The 16,934-nt window shown below is 38.2% G+C and overlaps 1 protein-coding gene and 1 long non-coding RNA gene across 8 annotated transcripts in view; one reads left to right on the top strand and one right to left on the bottom strand.

The window, feature by feature from the left end:
* Positions 1 to 16,934, top strand: part of LOC127549809 (UPF0461 protein C5orf24 homolog) — a 124,861-nt gene that overhangs the window by 25,966 nt on the left and 81,961 nt on the right. Inside the window, exon 1 of one of the 7 annotated variants that reach the window (XM_051978170.1) lies at positions 4,117 to 4,305. The exons of the other annotated variants lie outside the window; for them this stretch is intronic. Coding sequence (XP_051834130.1) covers positions 4,185 to 4,305 — 121 coding nt within the window. The 5' untranslated portion in view covers positions 4,117 to 4,184. Of the gene's footprint in view, positions 1 to 4,116; positions 4,306 to 16,934 lie in introns of those variants that run through there. 7 annotated transcript variants of the gene reach the window in all.
* On the bottom strand, positions 325 to 4,210 carry LOC127549810 (uncharacterized). Its single transcript, XR_007950722.1, has 2 exons — positions 4,112 to 4,210; positions 325 to 3,813 (listed from the first exon to the last, which is right to left on the bottom strand). It is a non-coding gene; the product is annotated as an uncharacterized LOC127549810 (long non-coding RNA).

The following is a 16,934-nucleotide window of genomic DNA, read 5'->3' as shown; positions in this document are numbered from 1 at the left end:
AGACTTTTTAGGACAGCTAGATGATACATGAATAGAGCACCAGCCCTGAAGTCAAGAGGGACTGAATTCAAATCTGGCCTCAGACATTTCCTAGTTGTGTGATCTTGGGTAAGTCACTTAATCCCTTGCCAAAAAAAGAAAACTGATGAGTAGGTTGATTTTAGAAAAACATGGAAAGACTTGCATGAAATAATGAAGAGTGAAACAGAAGCAAGAAGACATCATATATACTAACAGCAATATTGTTGAAGAACAACTGTGAATGACTAAATTATTGTGAATATCATAAATACGGAAATCAATACAAATACAAATAACTACAAGTTACAAGTTACAGAGAACTTTTAATTTATGTAAAGAAGAATACAAATCAACCTACATTCCTTGTTGTACATTTGTGCCCAATTACAAAGGACCTATGAAAAAAGATGCTGATAACATAATTACCCATTGTACGGTTTTACACATTTCTATCTCTGTAAAATGGTGGCCTTCTCTTGTGCAGAGTGGGGAGGGAATGAGAGAGTTTGAAACTTAAAGTGGAACAAAAAAAGTAACAAAAAATACATATGTATACACTAATATGTGTATATGTGAATGTATAATAGACATACAGCCCTAATAAAGTAAACTTATTTGTTGAATGGGTAAGAAGAAAAAATGAGACAGTATATACAATTAAACATTTAGTGCATTTATCATTTAACACAGTACTTTGTTATTTGCCAGTATAAAAATAAATATTTTATATTGTTAATTCATTTATTTTCATTGATTAGTTAAGTGGCTAAAAATAAAAAATGAATTTCCATCTTCAGCAAGAGAAGTTGTAAATTCTACCATTTTCTCTGACACATTTATGTGAATGAGCATTTTCTTTTTAATTTTTTTTAAACTCAAAATACAAAAATAAACTTAAAACAAACAGATTTAAAACTATTTTGGTGATCTAACTTATAGATATTGCAAACCTTTTATTAAAAATAAAAACTTCAAGTATCAAAATTAAGTTTGTAATTTTTATATTATGCTAAGCATATTCCAAATCAGGATTTATTTCATCTACAGAGTCAACAACATTTATAAAATAAATATAAATATTCATATTATAGTAAGCATGGATTATTTTTTAAAATTCTTATAGAATGTCCTGCATAAAATATTTGTAATTAGAATTTTATAATTTTATATTTATATTTTTTATAATTATTGGTAGATACAATTTTATGTTTTATAATTACATAATATAAATTTTAATGGCGAGCTCTTTTGGATAAAAGATCACTTTTATTGTAAGCCTTTAATCATTCTAAAAGAATAGTATGAATATATTAGATTACTCTGGGGGTTAACAGGTTTTTTTGTTGTTGTTGATGACAACAAAAATATTGGCAACTGTTGAATTAGAGGAATACAACATTTTTCTTGAGTCTGATTTACAGAATCGATTCTCTTGTGTAAAACATTTTCAGATTGTATTGTTTTTATCATTAAAACTTTAAAAAAGAGCCCATTTCAAAATCATCATATAAAACCTAGAAAAGAGACAATTGTGAATATACCTGTGCAATCACTATATTGACAGCAGTTTTAGTACTTACTGAATGCTTACTTTAATTAACTACACTCTCTACTTATTTAAATTAAGACATGGGGGACAGTAGAGAAGATGGAAGTTTGAATAATGACAACTTTAGAGGGGGAAACTGGAAATACAAATAACAAGTTACAAGTTACAGAGAACTTTTAATTTATGTAAAGAAGAATACAAATCAGTCTACATGAAGAGGGGACCCCCGAACTTGGAAAATCCTGGAAGGAGAAAATCTTCAATTCTGTCTCAATAAGAGACTTTGCCCCATGTCTTTTTCCTTAAATGAATTTAAGTTCCAACTGCTTGAGGGGGGAATGATGTGGGAAAGATTCCTTTCTAGATTCCCATCCTTTCCTAGTTAATAATGTAAATTGCCCTTTAACTCACAAATCCTGGTGCCTTTGAATTCCAATAGAAGATCCGGACCTGTCTCAGCCCCACCCGGATCTGAGCCAACTGGGGGCTACACCTAAAAGCCCCTTGAGCTAAGTCTCCTATTATAAAAAGGCTACACTGGGAACCCCTCTTTGCAGAGATTCCAAACATGGCTACCATGTGAGGACCCTCTGTCCACTGGACCCTCTGTCCAGTGCCCTCCTTATCTCTACCTTCGCCTATACTTTAACTTTGCTTATCCAATAATGAACCTCTTTTATCAATCTAGCTCTCCGGGCCAATAAATGCTTTTATTGGGAACTCCCACCGCTACTAGACCGCATTTACCGCCATATCCATGTGCCAAAACCCTAATTTCATTTAGGTACCCCAAATCTAGACCTCAACATACATACCTTGTACATTTGTGTCCAACCTCTTCATGATCTCATGGACCATACTGTTTGGGTTTTTCTCTGCAAATATATTAGTGGCTTGCCATTTCTTCAGTGCATTAAAGTATAAAGAAGTTAAGTGACTTGCCCAAGGTCATATAACTGGTGTCTGAAATCAGATTTGAATTCATGTCTTCCTGATTCCAGGCCCAATGCTTGATCTACTGAGACATTTAGCTACCCTCCATTTTAAAATTAAATCTTTAGGTATTATACAGATTTTATTTAAATGCTTCTTGCATCTACTTATTTTTATTCTCTATCTTCTACTAGGGTCAGATCACATATAAATTGGTACTTATCTTTATTTGCCTGAGTGATATATATTTTAAATCTTGGTCTTCTGTTTGGCAAACCACTTTGTGGTCTTCCTGTTAATGGTTTTTTAGACTTTTGACGTTATCATTTTTATTACCTTCCAGAGTGAGGAATCCCAAACTACTCAAATCTATTATTTTAGTTTTTTTTCTTTTGATGAAGAACCTTTAAAGGTAGTGTTTCTAGGAATCTTTCTCATCTTGAGCCAGTGGTTGGTGGGATTTGTTTATGGATTGTTCAAAGGATCCTGGCCCTTTGTACTGGCTCCTCCCTGTGTTTGGAATGTATTCTCTTCCTCATCATTAGTTTCCTTCAGATCTGTATGAGTCTAGGAACTTTCACTTGGGTGGTCCCCTGGCCTTAGTACATAACACTTGCTTACTAAATGTTTCATGCTTGCTGAAGGAATGCTCTGAACTAAGGGCTGAAGTGACTTGGCTTCAGCTATGTAACTTTCGAAATATTGGCAGCTTTCTTCCCTGGGTAGACAAAGAGCTCTGATCTCTGGATGCCCGGGGAAAAGCCTCCCTTCTCTGTGTCTCACAGCAGTTGGGGAATTTGGTGAGCAGGAATGGATGAATATGAATAAAGCACTTATTTAGCACTTATTCTGTGTAAAGTCCCAAAAGCTGAAGGTGCAAAGAGAAAAGGCCATCCTTGCTCTTTAATCTCACATTTTAATGGGAAGGAGACACTATAGGTGGAAGGCTCAATTAAGAGCCAAATCCGAAGGACAGATCCCTATGTTTTTTTAATGCTATATTCCCTGATAAAATTACATTGAACCAGACTTTGGTGAGAACATTATTTTGACTGGGGTCAATGGGCTGGAAGCAGTGTTATTGAGGCTGTGAAGCTGGGGATATAAAGGGAGGGAGATGGTCAAGACGGAAGTGGTCACTTCGGAGGGATGCCTATCTTCGGGGCTTGTTGGATACAGCTGCCCCTTCCCCAATGGAGCCACCTCTCAGGTGGATGGTCATGAGGTCTCCTGCACATTGCTATCCCCAGACTGAAGTTCCAGATCCCAGAAGACGTGATCTTCTGGTAGGGAGGTGGTTTTCCGTACTCCTAAACGAAAGGGGAGAAAGTGATTTATATTTTGTACCACGGTTCTTTCCAGCACACCACACATTTTCTTGCAGCCTTGAGTAATACTACAACTGCTCTCTGCGTTTAAACTTCCCTTGAGCTTCCGTTTTAACTGACGCCAGGCCAAAGCTACTCGGCTTTTTCTGTCTCACAAGCCAAGAGCATCCCCAATAAATGCTTATCTCTTTCCCCTTTTTAGACTAGCTGGGCGATCCCGCTTCCGCCACCACACCCAAAATGGCGGGCGCGGCCGGCTGATTCCAAGATGGCCGCTTACCCTGCCAGCTCCTCCCCTCGTTTTTCACTTCTGGAAGCCGGAGTGAGCTCCGGCTTTGATCCTTGTGACGTAGATGCGCCTGCGCCTTCATTGGTCGGAGTGGCGGCGCTTACGCTTTGCCGCCGCCATGCGGCTCTTTCAGCTGTGGCCTTTTTTGCTTGGGACTTTGGGGCCTGTGATCCTTGGCCTGGCCGGTGAGTCTTGACGAAGAGCTGGGCGGAGAATGGGGATGAGAATTAGTTTGTCTGCGGGAGGGAGGGCAGCGGTCCAGCTCCGGGGTCCGTGCTCTCGCGCCCTCTCATTTCTGGGCAGAGGCCGGTGGGCGGCGGGAAGTGTACTTGGGACCCAGCCTGATTAGGGCATTTCCGCTGACCTCAGTTTCTACGAATGTCCAATGAGATCTGTGGATTGGAGGGCTCTAGGACCCTGCCTAGGCCTGACTGCCTACGGGAGTGAGGGGAAGGGCGGGGGGAGAAGGGGGGCGAGCTGGAACTCCCCTTTCGGTCTTTATCCGAAGCTCTGGCTGCTCAAGGTTTCTCTTTCTGATCCTCTAAGTCATTTAAAGGCTTCAGTTTCTTCATTTTTAAAATGAAAATTTAGGAAAATTTGGATAGGTAAGCCTTAAGGTTACTCCCACCTGGAAAGATGATTTTTATTGTTATTTATTTTTAAATGACTTTATTGACAGAACCCATGCCAGGGTAATTTTTTTTACAACATTATCCCTTGCACTCACTTGTGTTCCGCTTTTTTCCCCTCCTTCCCTTCACTCCTTCCCCTAGACGGGAAGCAGTCCTACATATGTTAAATATGTCACAGTATATCCTAAATGCAATATACGTGTGCAGAACTGAACAGTTCTCTTGTTGCACAGGGAGAATTGGATTCAGAAGGTAGAAATAACCCGGGAAGAAAAACAAAAATGCAAACAGTTTACATTCATTTCCCAGTGTTCTTTCTTTGGATGTCCATCATTGATCAGTTGGAACTGAGTTAGATCTCTTTGTCAAAGAAATCCAGTTCCTCCTTCTGCTCATTTCACTTAGCATCAGTTCATGTAAGTCTCTCCAAGCCTCTCTGTATTCATCCTGCTGGTCATTTCTTATAGAACAATAATATTCCATAACATTCATATACCACAATTTACCCAACCATTCTCCAATTGATGGGCATCCATTCATTTTCCAGTTTCTAGCCACTACAAACAGGGCTGCCACAAACATTTTGGCACATATAGGTCCTTTTTCCCTTGAAAGGTGATTTTTAATCACTTGTGGGACTCGACATATTTTCATCATTTTTCCAAAGAGAAATCTTTAAAATCTGTAAAATGGGAGGTGAGTATTAGAAGAAGTGATCTCTGATTTCTTCGAGTTCTATATTTTATGATCTATGAATTTTCTGAGATACCAAGTTACTACTTGGAGACTCTTGATATTTCTGTATTTGTCCCCTTGACCAAAGAGAGTGGAAACTCTTTCTACAATAGAAATTTTCCACTGATGCAGAAGAGTAATTCCTCTGTAACTTCCTTCACCTTTGCCCCTGGGCAATTTGTTTTAGAGAAATATTTGATATTCTGAAAGATTAAGTGACTTGCTCATGGCACCCAAATAATATGTGACAGAGGTAGGACTTGATCCCAGGTATTCTGGACTCCAGCGTTTAAGACATTCAGTACTGGTAATAATAATATGAAAATCATTTTAACCAGGTGAAATATATATTCCCAGTGCTTTAGTATAAGTGACTCTCACAGCAAAGTTCCTCCTGAATGCCAGACCTTGGATAGCTAGAGTTGTTTATTTTCCACAAGTGCAAAAACAGTTTATAATTCTGAACTATAGAAATGTATTTGTTTATGGTTAATGATTATCTGGTGGGAATTTACACAAACTTAAGTGCTCTCAGAAAAAATCTTATCGCTTTGACCCCAGGAGGGAGATGAGCAGATTTAAGCCCATATCAGAATGGAATTTGAAAAAAATTTTTTAACGATCCAAGTCCTGAGAACTAGTACTAGAGATGAGATATGATGTATAGAAGCTCTGAAATGTCAGCATCTTTTGTTGATTTCCCTCTGCCTCCCCAAATGAATTTTTTTTGTGCTTCATTAATATAAAGGTATATATTTGTTACATGGGGCTCAGTCTTTTTAAATTCAGAGAAGCTCATTATCAGAAGGTTGAACACAGCAAGAATGTTCACCTACAGCAAATCATGAAGTTTAAGATTCTATACTAATAGAATTTTAGATCCTTCAGATGTGAAGAAGGCAAAATTGGATTTAGGAGAAAGAAAGTTTTAATAGAGTTAATCTAATTTTAAGATTTGTGAACAAATAATACCAGGGAAGATTTTTTTTTTAATTGTGATTTATGATTGAATTTAAACAATTGACTTAACCATATAAAGTGGGAGGTTTTTGTGAAAGATTTTACTTGGCTTGTTTGCCAAAAAAGGTAATGCTATCTTAGAGGCATGGTGTACGAGGTGGAAAAAAGGGTGTGACAATTTCTTAATGTTTCGATCCATTCTGATCATATCTGGAATATTTTGTTCCTTTCTTGGGAAAGACAGTGACAAACTTCAGGTTGCCCATAAGAGAGTAAACTGTTTGGAAAAAAGACTGGATTGAACTGGACGATTGACTGGAATAACTAGTGCTGTTTAGCTAGAGAAAAGAAAGCTTAAAGGGAACTTGTTAACAATAGATTGAGTATTTTAAGGACTATCCTCTAGTAGAGAGATTAGAACCCAAAGGACAGAACCAGAAAAAGCTGGAATTTTCAAAGAAGCAGTTGGGTTTGATTTAAATATGATGTTTTAATCATTAAAGCTGTCTACACAGATTGGTTTGGAGAGGCTCTTAAGTGGTGAACTCAATCTAGAGCACTGGGCCTGAAGCCAAACCTGATTACAAATTCTTCAGACACTTACTAGCTGTGTGACTCTGGGCAGGTTATTTAACTCTGTTTCCCTCAGGCTCCTCATCTATAAAATGATCTAGAGGATGAAATGGCAAATCCCTTCATATCTTTGCCAAGAAAACTCCAGATGAGGTTGTGAAAAGTCGGACAGTGCTGAAAAAATGACTAAATAGCAATAACAATAAGATATTCATTATCACTGCATGTTTTCAAATGGAAATTTGTCAGGGGAGTTTCAAAGTAGTTCTGTCAAACTTAGATTATGTGGGCTGCACATGGACTAGAAAAAGCACAAATTTACATTATCTGTCTTGCATTGTATTTCTATTAACATTTCCCAATTACATTTTAATCCCTATCACCTCAAATTTAACACCTCTGGTATAAAGGATTTCTTAGTCACCTGTTGGTTGAACTAAATGACAATTGGGATCCTTTTCAACTCTAAGCAATCTTCAATTCTGTATATTTTGTTTTCCACCCTGTGTTTCTGTGGGATGGGAAAGAAAACATGTTTAAGTTAGCAACAGTTATCTTCTGACCTTACTCCATTTTTGCTGCCAATCATCAAATACTGATTTTTAAGATTTAGGTGCCTGAAATTCTAGATTATAGAGATCTAAGTTCTATCTTTCTTATTTTTATTTATTTTTGGTTCTATCTTTTTAAAATGCAGATATCTCTGAGAGGCTTCCAGTCAGATATAACATTGTATAAAGTAGTACTCCTCTGGCTTTCCTCCTCTTATGCCTAGCTGATGCTGCTTGTATGGAAAGGTGAAGAATTTACAGATTAAGCACATATTGATCAAAGACTGTTAACTGAAGTAGATCAGGCCTATAGGCCCCAGTCACGTGATTTTAGATGAGCCCTGGATTGCATTCCATTGTCCAAAGAAGGAATTAAGTGGCCAAAACTATATATCACCTTTTTCACTGCATTCCACTGATCAAATAGGGAGGTAAAGGTTTATGTAACCAATCACAACCTGTAAAGGGTGGGATTTGGGGGGTTCTTTGTCTGAAATGTATAAAAATTGTAAGCATCTTCAAGTGAATGACTCTCCTCCTGTGGGTATCTTTGCTGTCCTTTTGGGCCCACAGGCCAGGACGGTCTGCTTCTCGAAATTCTAATAAATACTTTCTGTACATCATTTGGAGTGATTCCTTGAGTAGTCAGTTTGGGTAGGTGCAATTGCCCCAAACAGTTTTGGGGGCTCTCCGGGATGGTGTCTTTTGGGGAGACGGGTGCGCACCTTGAGCTGAGGCGGGCACCCACGGAGAAATTTTTCCAGTGGTCTCCGACTCAAGCGTGTGAGTCCTCCCCCATCACAGAAGTATCCTGTGAACGACCCAGGTTGGGATGGTAATACTCAGACGCATAGACAGAATATGCAAGATCCGAGGGAGTTAATAGTTGGGGGGTTGAGGGATGCCTTCCCAAAGAGGCAAAATATAAAGGCCTTAGCTATCACCCAAGAATTAGAGAAGAAATAAGAAAATATTCAGGAACAGATCCTGATGTCCCAGAGAATGAACAGATGTTAAAGGTGCAGTTTGTATCTGATGCCTAGCTGGACATAAATAGAAAGTTACAGAAGACTGAAGGGTAGATGCGGTCTTCTTTGGAAACTTTATTGGGGAAACTACTAAGGTTTATGTAAGGAGAGATGAGGACCGGGCTAAGGAAAAAGAGGGGCAGAGAAGGGAATGGGAAAGCACAGGGATAAGAGAGAAAGAAAGAGAAATAGGTTCATGATTCAGCAGATCCATAACTCAGATGCTGCTAAAAAGGAATATAAGGGATCCAGGAGGGGCTGGGAGTCCGAAAGAAACAATAAAAGAAAGGGTGCATTGAGAATAGAATGTTGGACACGTGGAAAACAAGGAAACATAATTGGGTAATTTGTTAACATTATAAGTTATGCTTTATGGAGTTTTTCTAGCTATTCACTATATTGTGAATCTTAAAAGTTCTGAAGGGAACTGGAAGGAAGAATGCAGGAGATTTATGAAAGATTGATTTGTAGGAGCAAATTGAGAGCCTGAATGATATCAAAAAGGAATCAGTTGGAAAATAAAAGGAAATAAACTGATTGCCTAAATCTTGAGAAGGATTCCTAAGTGGGAAATTGAGTGGAGAAACAGGAGGGAATCCTTTGTCTAAGAGTGCAGGAGTGGGGGAAGGGTGGTCACATGGAATCCTCTCTTCCCCTCCTCCCCCTCACCAAGTGCGTTCCAGTCACTTTCTGTAATGGCTTGGTTAATTGACTGAATATTTGTTTCTTTGAAACATAATGGTTTTCTTGTTTAAGGAATATGATCATAAATGCAATCTATAGTTTGAAAGTGTTATTTCAAAAAGTTTAATTGATGTTTTTAAGAACTTTTCAGATTCATGTGAAAATAGGAAGCTTTAATTAACTGTATTGATGCCAATTATTTAAAGGGACTCCAAGGATAATAGTTTTTGCCTTTGTCCTTTTGAAAAAATTTTTGTTATGGACAATATGTAGTTTGGGATTTTTCTGTGTATTGGGTATTTTAAAAGCAAAATGATTGGTATAATATTCAATTTATGAAACATCTACTTGGGTATGTAAGAATTGTGTGAACATTCTGGGATAAATTTCTTACTGTTAAAAGTCTTACAATATGTAGATGATCCTTTTGTGGCAAGAAGGAAAAAGAGTGACCTTGTCCAAATCACTATCAATTTGTTAAATTATTTAGGAGCACAGGGACTGAGAATCTCTTAAGAATAATGCAATTTGTGAAATGTGAGGTAAAACATTTAGGCCATTGTATAAGTGAAGGAAAAAAGAAATTAGATCCTGTAAATTACTTGGGGGAAAGAATGGAAACAGTAAAGGTGAGGGATTGGCACACGGGCATTGGTCACTGAAATTTTGACTAATCTTATGTCACCTAAGAACATTGCAGTGATTCATGTGCAGGGGCACCAAAGAGGAGATTCATTTGAGACAAGGGAAAACTGCTTTATGGATGAGGAGGCGAAATGGGCTGGAGGAGAAGAATCTGTAAGCATGGAGGAGATGATGATGCTAATTCTGGCATTCTGCCTCTAATGCCTCCACCTTCCCTTACTCCAGAAGAGAAGCAGGAAATTCAAAGCCTTGGCGCTCAGGAGGATAAAGAGGGGCACTGGCTCCTCCCTGACGCCAGAGAGGTACTGACCACAGCAGGTATAGGAGAAGTACTCCCACATTTATCAGGGCAGTCCTTGGGATGTCCAAGGCCTGTGTGACGTGGTGCTAAGTCTGTGGCACTGGTTTGTACACACTAGCAGGCAACTGGTCAGCGGGTATCCTGTTTGTCAAAGGATGAATAGGGCAGCCCAATGACAAGCCCAAAAAGGAGGAAGGCCCCCTGGTATCAGGCCTTTCCAAAGCCTTCAGGTTGACTTTACCATCAGTGCTGCCATCAGTGGGGCATCTCAAATACCTGTTGGTCGTAGTGGACCATCTGACCTCATGGGTGGAGGCCTTTCCCCTTGCCCGGGCAACTGCCTTGGCAGTCGTAAAAGTCCTCTTTGAGCATATCATTCCAGAGTGTGGGATGGTATAGCAGGTAGATTCGGACCAAGGCACTCATTTCACAGCTAAGATCCTCCTATCTGTGTCCCAAACTCTAGAAATATCATGGGTCTTACATATCCCATGACCTCCGCTCTCATCAGGTAAAGTGGAAAGGATGGATAAGGAAATTAAACAGCAACTGACTAAATTGGCGTTAGAGACACAATTGCCCTGGACCAAGTGCCATCCCCTTGCCTTATTAAGAATAGGACAAAACCCCAAAGGGAGATGGGATTATTACCTTATGAATTATTGTATAGTCACCCTTATCCAAAAGGGATTCAAAATTCTTCCTGGGATCCAATATTTGAGACCAAGGATTTGTTTTTAAAGAAATATGTTCTGTCTTTACTGTAACCTCTGAAAGCTTCACAACTAAAAGGGCTTATTACTCAGACTCCTCCCTTAGGATTCACAGTGCACAAGTTTTAGCTTGGAGACTGGGTCCTGGTTTGGATGTGGAAGGAGGACAAGCTGACCCTGAGCTGGGAAGGACCGTTCCAGATCCTGTTGACTTCAGATACGGCAATATACACCAAAGAGAGAGGTTGGGCACATCATACTCGAGTCAAAGGTCCCGTGGATGTGCCAAAGAAGTGGGCAGTAGAGACTGATCCAGGAACATTGAAAGTGCGGCTGAAATTACAGGAAACTTAGTAAAGACTGATGAATTATGCATGTAAAATCTTTTTGACTTGTCTCATTTGGGGAACTCTTGGGACTTTTCTTGTTTGTATTAGATATTACATTTTGTTGAACTGTATTGTTAGGATTAGGGATATTATATACTATCAGGAAGAATGGGGTGTGAACCAAACCCAAAGGGTTGGAGACTGTGTTTTGTATATACATGTATGATGTTATGTGGGTACATCTTTTGTACTGGTATCTCGAGAGCAGTGGGGCATGAAAATACCTTTCAAACCCTGATCCAAACAATAGCCACTAGCTTTAGATTGACTGACAATTTAGAATTGATTGATTGATTGATTGGATATGTGGGGGACCTGATCAACTTACAAAGTGGCCTTGGGTTCCTGTTCCTTGTCTCCAGCCTGAATCTCGAGCAACAGGTCAGTAATACACAATGGAACAGGTTTCTGTTCAGCAGAAGAAAAGCATCACTGGACTCTGACCAGTACAGTTTTAGGGAGATATTGCCTGAATCAGACTGGTACAGGGCCATGGATGGGAGAAAGTGAATGTACATGGACATTTACTCTCAGGCCAGAGAAGGGAGCTGCCATAGACTGCAGTAGGTATTGAATAGATGGGACCAAACCAGTATAACTTGGTATGACAGATCAGTGGTTCGCTGTATCCAGTGTTCTAATAGTAGTGAGGGGTGTGCGAGGAAAATACCACCTGCCTGTTTAATCCCTGACCCAGAGGGACCCCAGATATGGACATGTATAACCTTGGAGAGCGTAGCACTAGGTTCAACTTACACTTCGATGGAATGGAAGTGGGAGAATAGAGAAGGCACTGTTAGGAAAATGTTTAATAATTTCTGGAGCCATCAGGATCTAACTGGGAAAATAGTCGCACCTGCCAGTGGGTAGTTGAAAGGCATCTTTGGAGATATAATTCTAATACGGGAGGAGAGCCTTAGGTTCCTGGGATGTCAGGTATTTTTCACTTTCAAGTGGACCTGTTATATATGTTATATTTTGGTATGAAGATAATCCTGCCCTGAAGGGGCTTATACCCATTTACCCAAAAACTTAACTGGGGTTTGTTATGTAGGTATAATTAGACCTAAATTTTTCTTTCTCCCATCAAGCGTTGGAGGCAATTGGGAATATGGTTATATGAAGATTTGGAAAGGGAAACACGAAGTGCAGACCGCTCCCTAACTTATATTGATACTTCTTTGACCCAGACAAATGATGCCAATGGGTGGGAGATGCCTGGCCTCCGGAGAGAATTATAAAAGAGTACAGACCGGCAACATGGGCCCAGGATGGTAGTTGGGGATACCGAATGCCGATATAGATGTTAAATCGGTTGATTAGGCTACAGGCAGTCCTAGAGGTAATAACCAACCAAACTGCTCAAGCCTTAGACTTACTGGCTGATCAGGCAACTCAGACAAGGGAAGCAGTGTAACAATATCGGCTAGTCCTAGACTCTTTGCTAGCAGAGGAAGGAGGGGTCTGTGGGAAACTGAATTTGTCTATCTGCTGTATGCAGATTGATGATAATGGGCAAATTGTTAAGGAAATCAGGAAGAACATCCGTAAGGTTGCACATGTACCCATGGAGGTTTGGAAATCTCCCTTTACAAATGGCTGGTGGTCATGGTTCAGTGGAAGCTGGTGGAAACAACTGTTGGGATCAGGGTTAATAGCTATAAGTGGAATCATCCTGTCGCCACTATGTTTACCCTGTATGATTACATTGGTAACAAAAATAGTTCGGAGGTCACTGTCAAGAATCTTACAGAGGATGCCATTAAAATGATGATTTTACAAAAGGAGGGATGGGAGGCAGTAGCAGGGGATGATCCTGATGAAGCGATTAACAAGCAATGTGTAGAACTGTTAATCTAATTTGACCACAATGTTAGTTCTTCATGAGGAAATATATATACATATATATTTATGAATAACAGGGGGGATTGTGTGGAAAGGTGAAGAACTTACAGATTAAGCGCATATTGATCAGAGACTGTTAACTGAAGTAGATCAGGCCTATAGGGCGATTTTAGATGAGATCTGGACTGCATTCCATTGCCCAAAGAAGGAATTAAGTGGCCAAAGCTATATATCACCTTTTTCACTGCATTCCACTGACCAAATAGGGAGATAAAGGTTTATGTAACCAATCACAACCTGTACAGGGTGGGATTTTGGGGGTTCTTTGTCTGAAATGTATAAAAGTTGTAAGCATCTTCAAGTGAATGACTCTCCTCCTGTGGGTATCTTTGCTGTCCTTTCGGGCCCACAGGCCAGGATGGTCCACTTCTCGAGATTCTAATAAATACTTTCTGTACATCATTTGGAGTGACTCCTGAGTAGTCAGTTTGAGTAGGTGCAATTGCCCCAAACACGCTGAACTGATAGGTTAGTCGATTTAGAGAAAAGATAGAAAAGCTTGAGTACCAACTGTCTGGGAAGACAAAACTCTGGGTGGTTTGAGAATAGCTTCTAAGATTTGGTAAAAAGGGCAGGGACAAAGAAGATGCGGCATTGGATAATTTTTCTTCATTTTGGTATCTTGGAAAGAGGTTAAAATTCATGTTCAAAACTTTACGTTTACATGATTATCTTTCTAAAAGGCAGATGGTACAGTGAATCTGGGTTCAAATTCTGTCTCTGATCTGGGTCACTGTGTAATCTTGAATAAGTCACTGTATTCTTTAGTTTGTTTCCTTATCTAAAAAAAAGGATAAGCAGTTTGTCCCTTCAAATTCTAGATCAGTGATCCTAGAACAGTGAGTGTAAAGGACATGGAAATAATAGTTAAAGAATTGGGTTTTAGGCATAACTCTTCTACTTATCACTCAACCCTAGATTTTGTATAACATCTGGGCTTAAGATACCTTAAAGATGATCTTCATTTTTATAGATGAGAAGATTGAAATCCAGAAGCTTATCTAGTTTGTCAAGGTCACAGGACCAAGTAGTCTTAGAATTACCACACACCTCCTATTTGTTTAATGTTTTTTCCTCTACACTCTAACTTTTCACTTTCTTCATCTTAATTTTTTTTTATTTTATTTTTATTATAGCTTTTTATTGACAAAACATATGCATGGGTAATTTTTCAACATTGACCTTTGCAAAAACTTCTGTTCCAACTTTTCCCCTCCTTCCCTTCACCCCTTCCCCTAGATGGCAGGTAGTCCCATACATGTTGAATATGTTAAAGTGTGTGTTAAGTACAATATAATTATACAGTTGTCTTGCTACACAAGAAAAATCGGATTTCGAAAGAAGGTAAAAAAAAAAAAAAACCCCTGGGAAGAAAAACAAAAATGCAAGCAAACAATAACAGAAAGAATGGAAATGCTATGTTGTGGTCCACACTCATTTTCCAGTGTTCTTTTGTTGGGTGTAGCTGATTCTGTTCATTACTGATAATTGGAATTGATTTGGAGCCTCTCAGTGTTGAAGAGAGCCACTTACATCAGAATTGATCCTCACATAGTATTGTTGTTGAACTGTGTAATGATCTCCTGATTTTGCTCATTCCACTTAACATCAGTTCATGTAAGTCTCTCCAAACCTCTCTGTATTCATCCTGCTGGTCATTTCTTACAGAATAATAATATTCCCTAACATTCAAATACCACAATTAGCCATTCTCCAATTGATGGGCATTCATTCAATTTCCAGTTTCTAGCCACTACAAAAAGGGCTGCCACAAACATTTACCCCTTCTTTAATATTTTTTTGGGATATAAGCCCAGTAGTAACACTGCTGGATCAGAGTGTGCACAGTTTGTCAACTTTTTGAGCAGAGTTCCAAAATGTCTCCAGAATAATTGGATCTGTTCACAATTTCACCAACAATGCATCAATGTCCCAGTTTTCTCATATCCCCTCCAACATTTGTCATTATCTTTTCCTGTCATTTTAGCCAATCTGACAAGTGTGTAGTGGTATCTCAGAGTTTTCTTAATTTGCATTTCTCTGATCAATAATGATTTGGAACACTTTCATGTGAGTAGAAGTAGTTTCAATTTCATCATCTGAAAATTGTCTGTTCATATCCTTTGACCATTTATCAATTGGAGAATGGCTTGATTTCTTATAAATTTGAGTCAATTCTCTATTTATTTTGGAAATGTAAAGATGTTTTCCCAGTTTATTACTTTCCTTCTAATCTTGTCTGCATTAGTTTTGTCTGTACAAAAACTTTTTAACTTGATATTAATCAAAATTTTCTATTTTGTGATTAATAATGATCTCTAGTTCTTCTTTAGTCACAAATTCCTTCCTCCTTCATAGTTCTGAAAGGTAAACTACTCTATGTTCTTCTAATTTATTTATAATCTCATTCTATATGCCTAGATCATGAACCCATTTTGATCTTATAATGGTGTATGGTGGTAAGTGTGGGTCCATGCCTAGTTTCTGCCATACTAATTTCCAATTTTCCCAGCAGTTTTTGCCAATAGTGAATTGTTATCCCAAAAGTTGGGGTCTTTGAGTTTGTCACCAACACTAGATTGCTATAGTTATTGACTATTTTGTCATGGAAACCTAACCTGTTCTACTGATCAACTAGCCTGTTTCTTAGCCAATACCAAATGGTTTTGGTGACTGCTACTTTATAATATAGTTTTAGATCAGGTCCAGCTAGGCCACCTTCATTTGATTTTTTTTCATTAGTTCCCTTTAAATTCTTGACCTTTTGTTCTTTCAGATGAATTTTGTTGTTTTTTCTAGATCTGTAAAATAGGTTCTTGGGAGTCTGATTGGTATAGCACTAAATAAATAGATTAATTTAGGTAGTATTGTCATCTTTATTATATTCGCTAGACCGATCCAAGAGCACTTAAATTTTTTTAATTGTTTAGATCTGACTTTATTTGTGTGGAAAATGTTTTGTAGTTTTGCTCATATAGTTTCTGACTTTTCCTTGGCAGATAGATTCCCAAATATTTTATACTATCGACAGTTATTTTAAGTGGAATTTCTCTATGTATCTCTTTCTGTTGGATTTTGTTAGTGATGTATAAAAATGCTGATGATTTATTTCTTCATCTTTCAAGTGAAATATTTCCTGTTCTACCTAATTTACAAGGTTTTTGAGAGGATCAAACAATATTGTATGTGAAAATGTTTTTGTGAAATATGCTTTCATTGGCCTTCATTTCATATGTTTAAAAATGTAATTAAAATGAAGTATTAAATAATTAATATTTTTTCTGCCTGGATAATGGATAATTATGAAATGTCCTCTAAACAAGAAGCAGGAAATTCAAAATGACATACATATTTTAATTTTTTTCCTGCCTCCTTGAAGGATAACTAATGGAGGAAATGCCTCTTTTACTTATATAATACAGTAAGTTTCACATTAAAAGAATAATGAAGAATATGTTAAACAATAAGTAATAGTAATAGCTAGTAGTTATATAGTGTTTTATGGTTTGCAGAATACTTTACACATTATTTCATTTGATGCTTAAAATAACCCTTTGAGGTAGCTGCTGTTTATTGCCATAGTATAGATGAGGAAATAGTGAAATAGGTTAAATGATTTGCCTGGCTCTACAATTAGTATCTGAAGCAGGCTTTGAATGCAATCTCCATGACTCGAGTCTAGCACTATAACACATATA

Source organism: Antechinus flavipes, chromosome 2, assembly GCF_016432865.1.
Source record: "Antechinus flavipes isolate AdamAnt ecotype Samford, QLD, Australia chromosome 2, AdamAnt_v2, whole genome shotgun sequence".
NCBI lineage: Eukaryota > Metazoa > Chordata > Mammalia > Dasyuromorphia > Dasyuridae > Antechinus > Antechinus flavipes.
The sequence above is the reverse complement of the archived record's forward strand: the minus strand, read 5'-3'. Positions and strand labels throughout refer to the sequence as shown.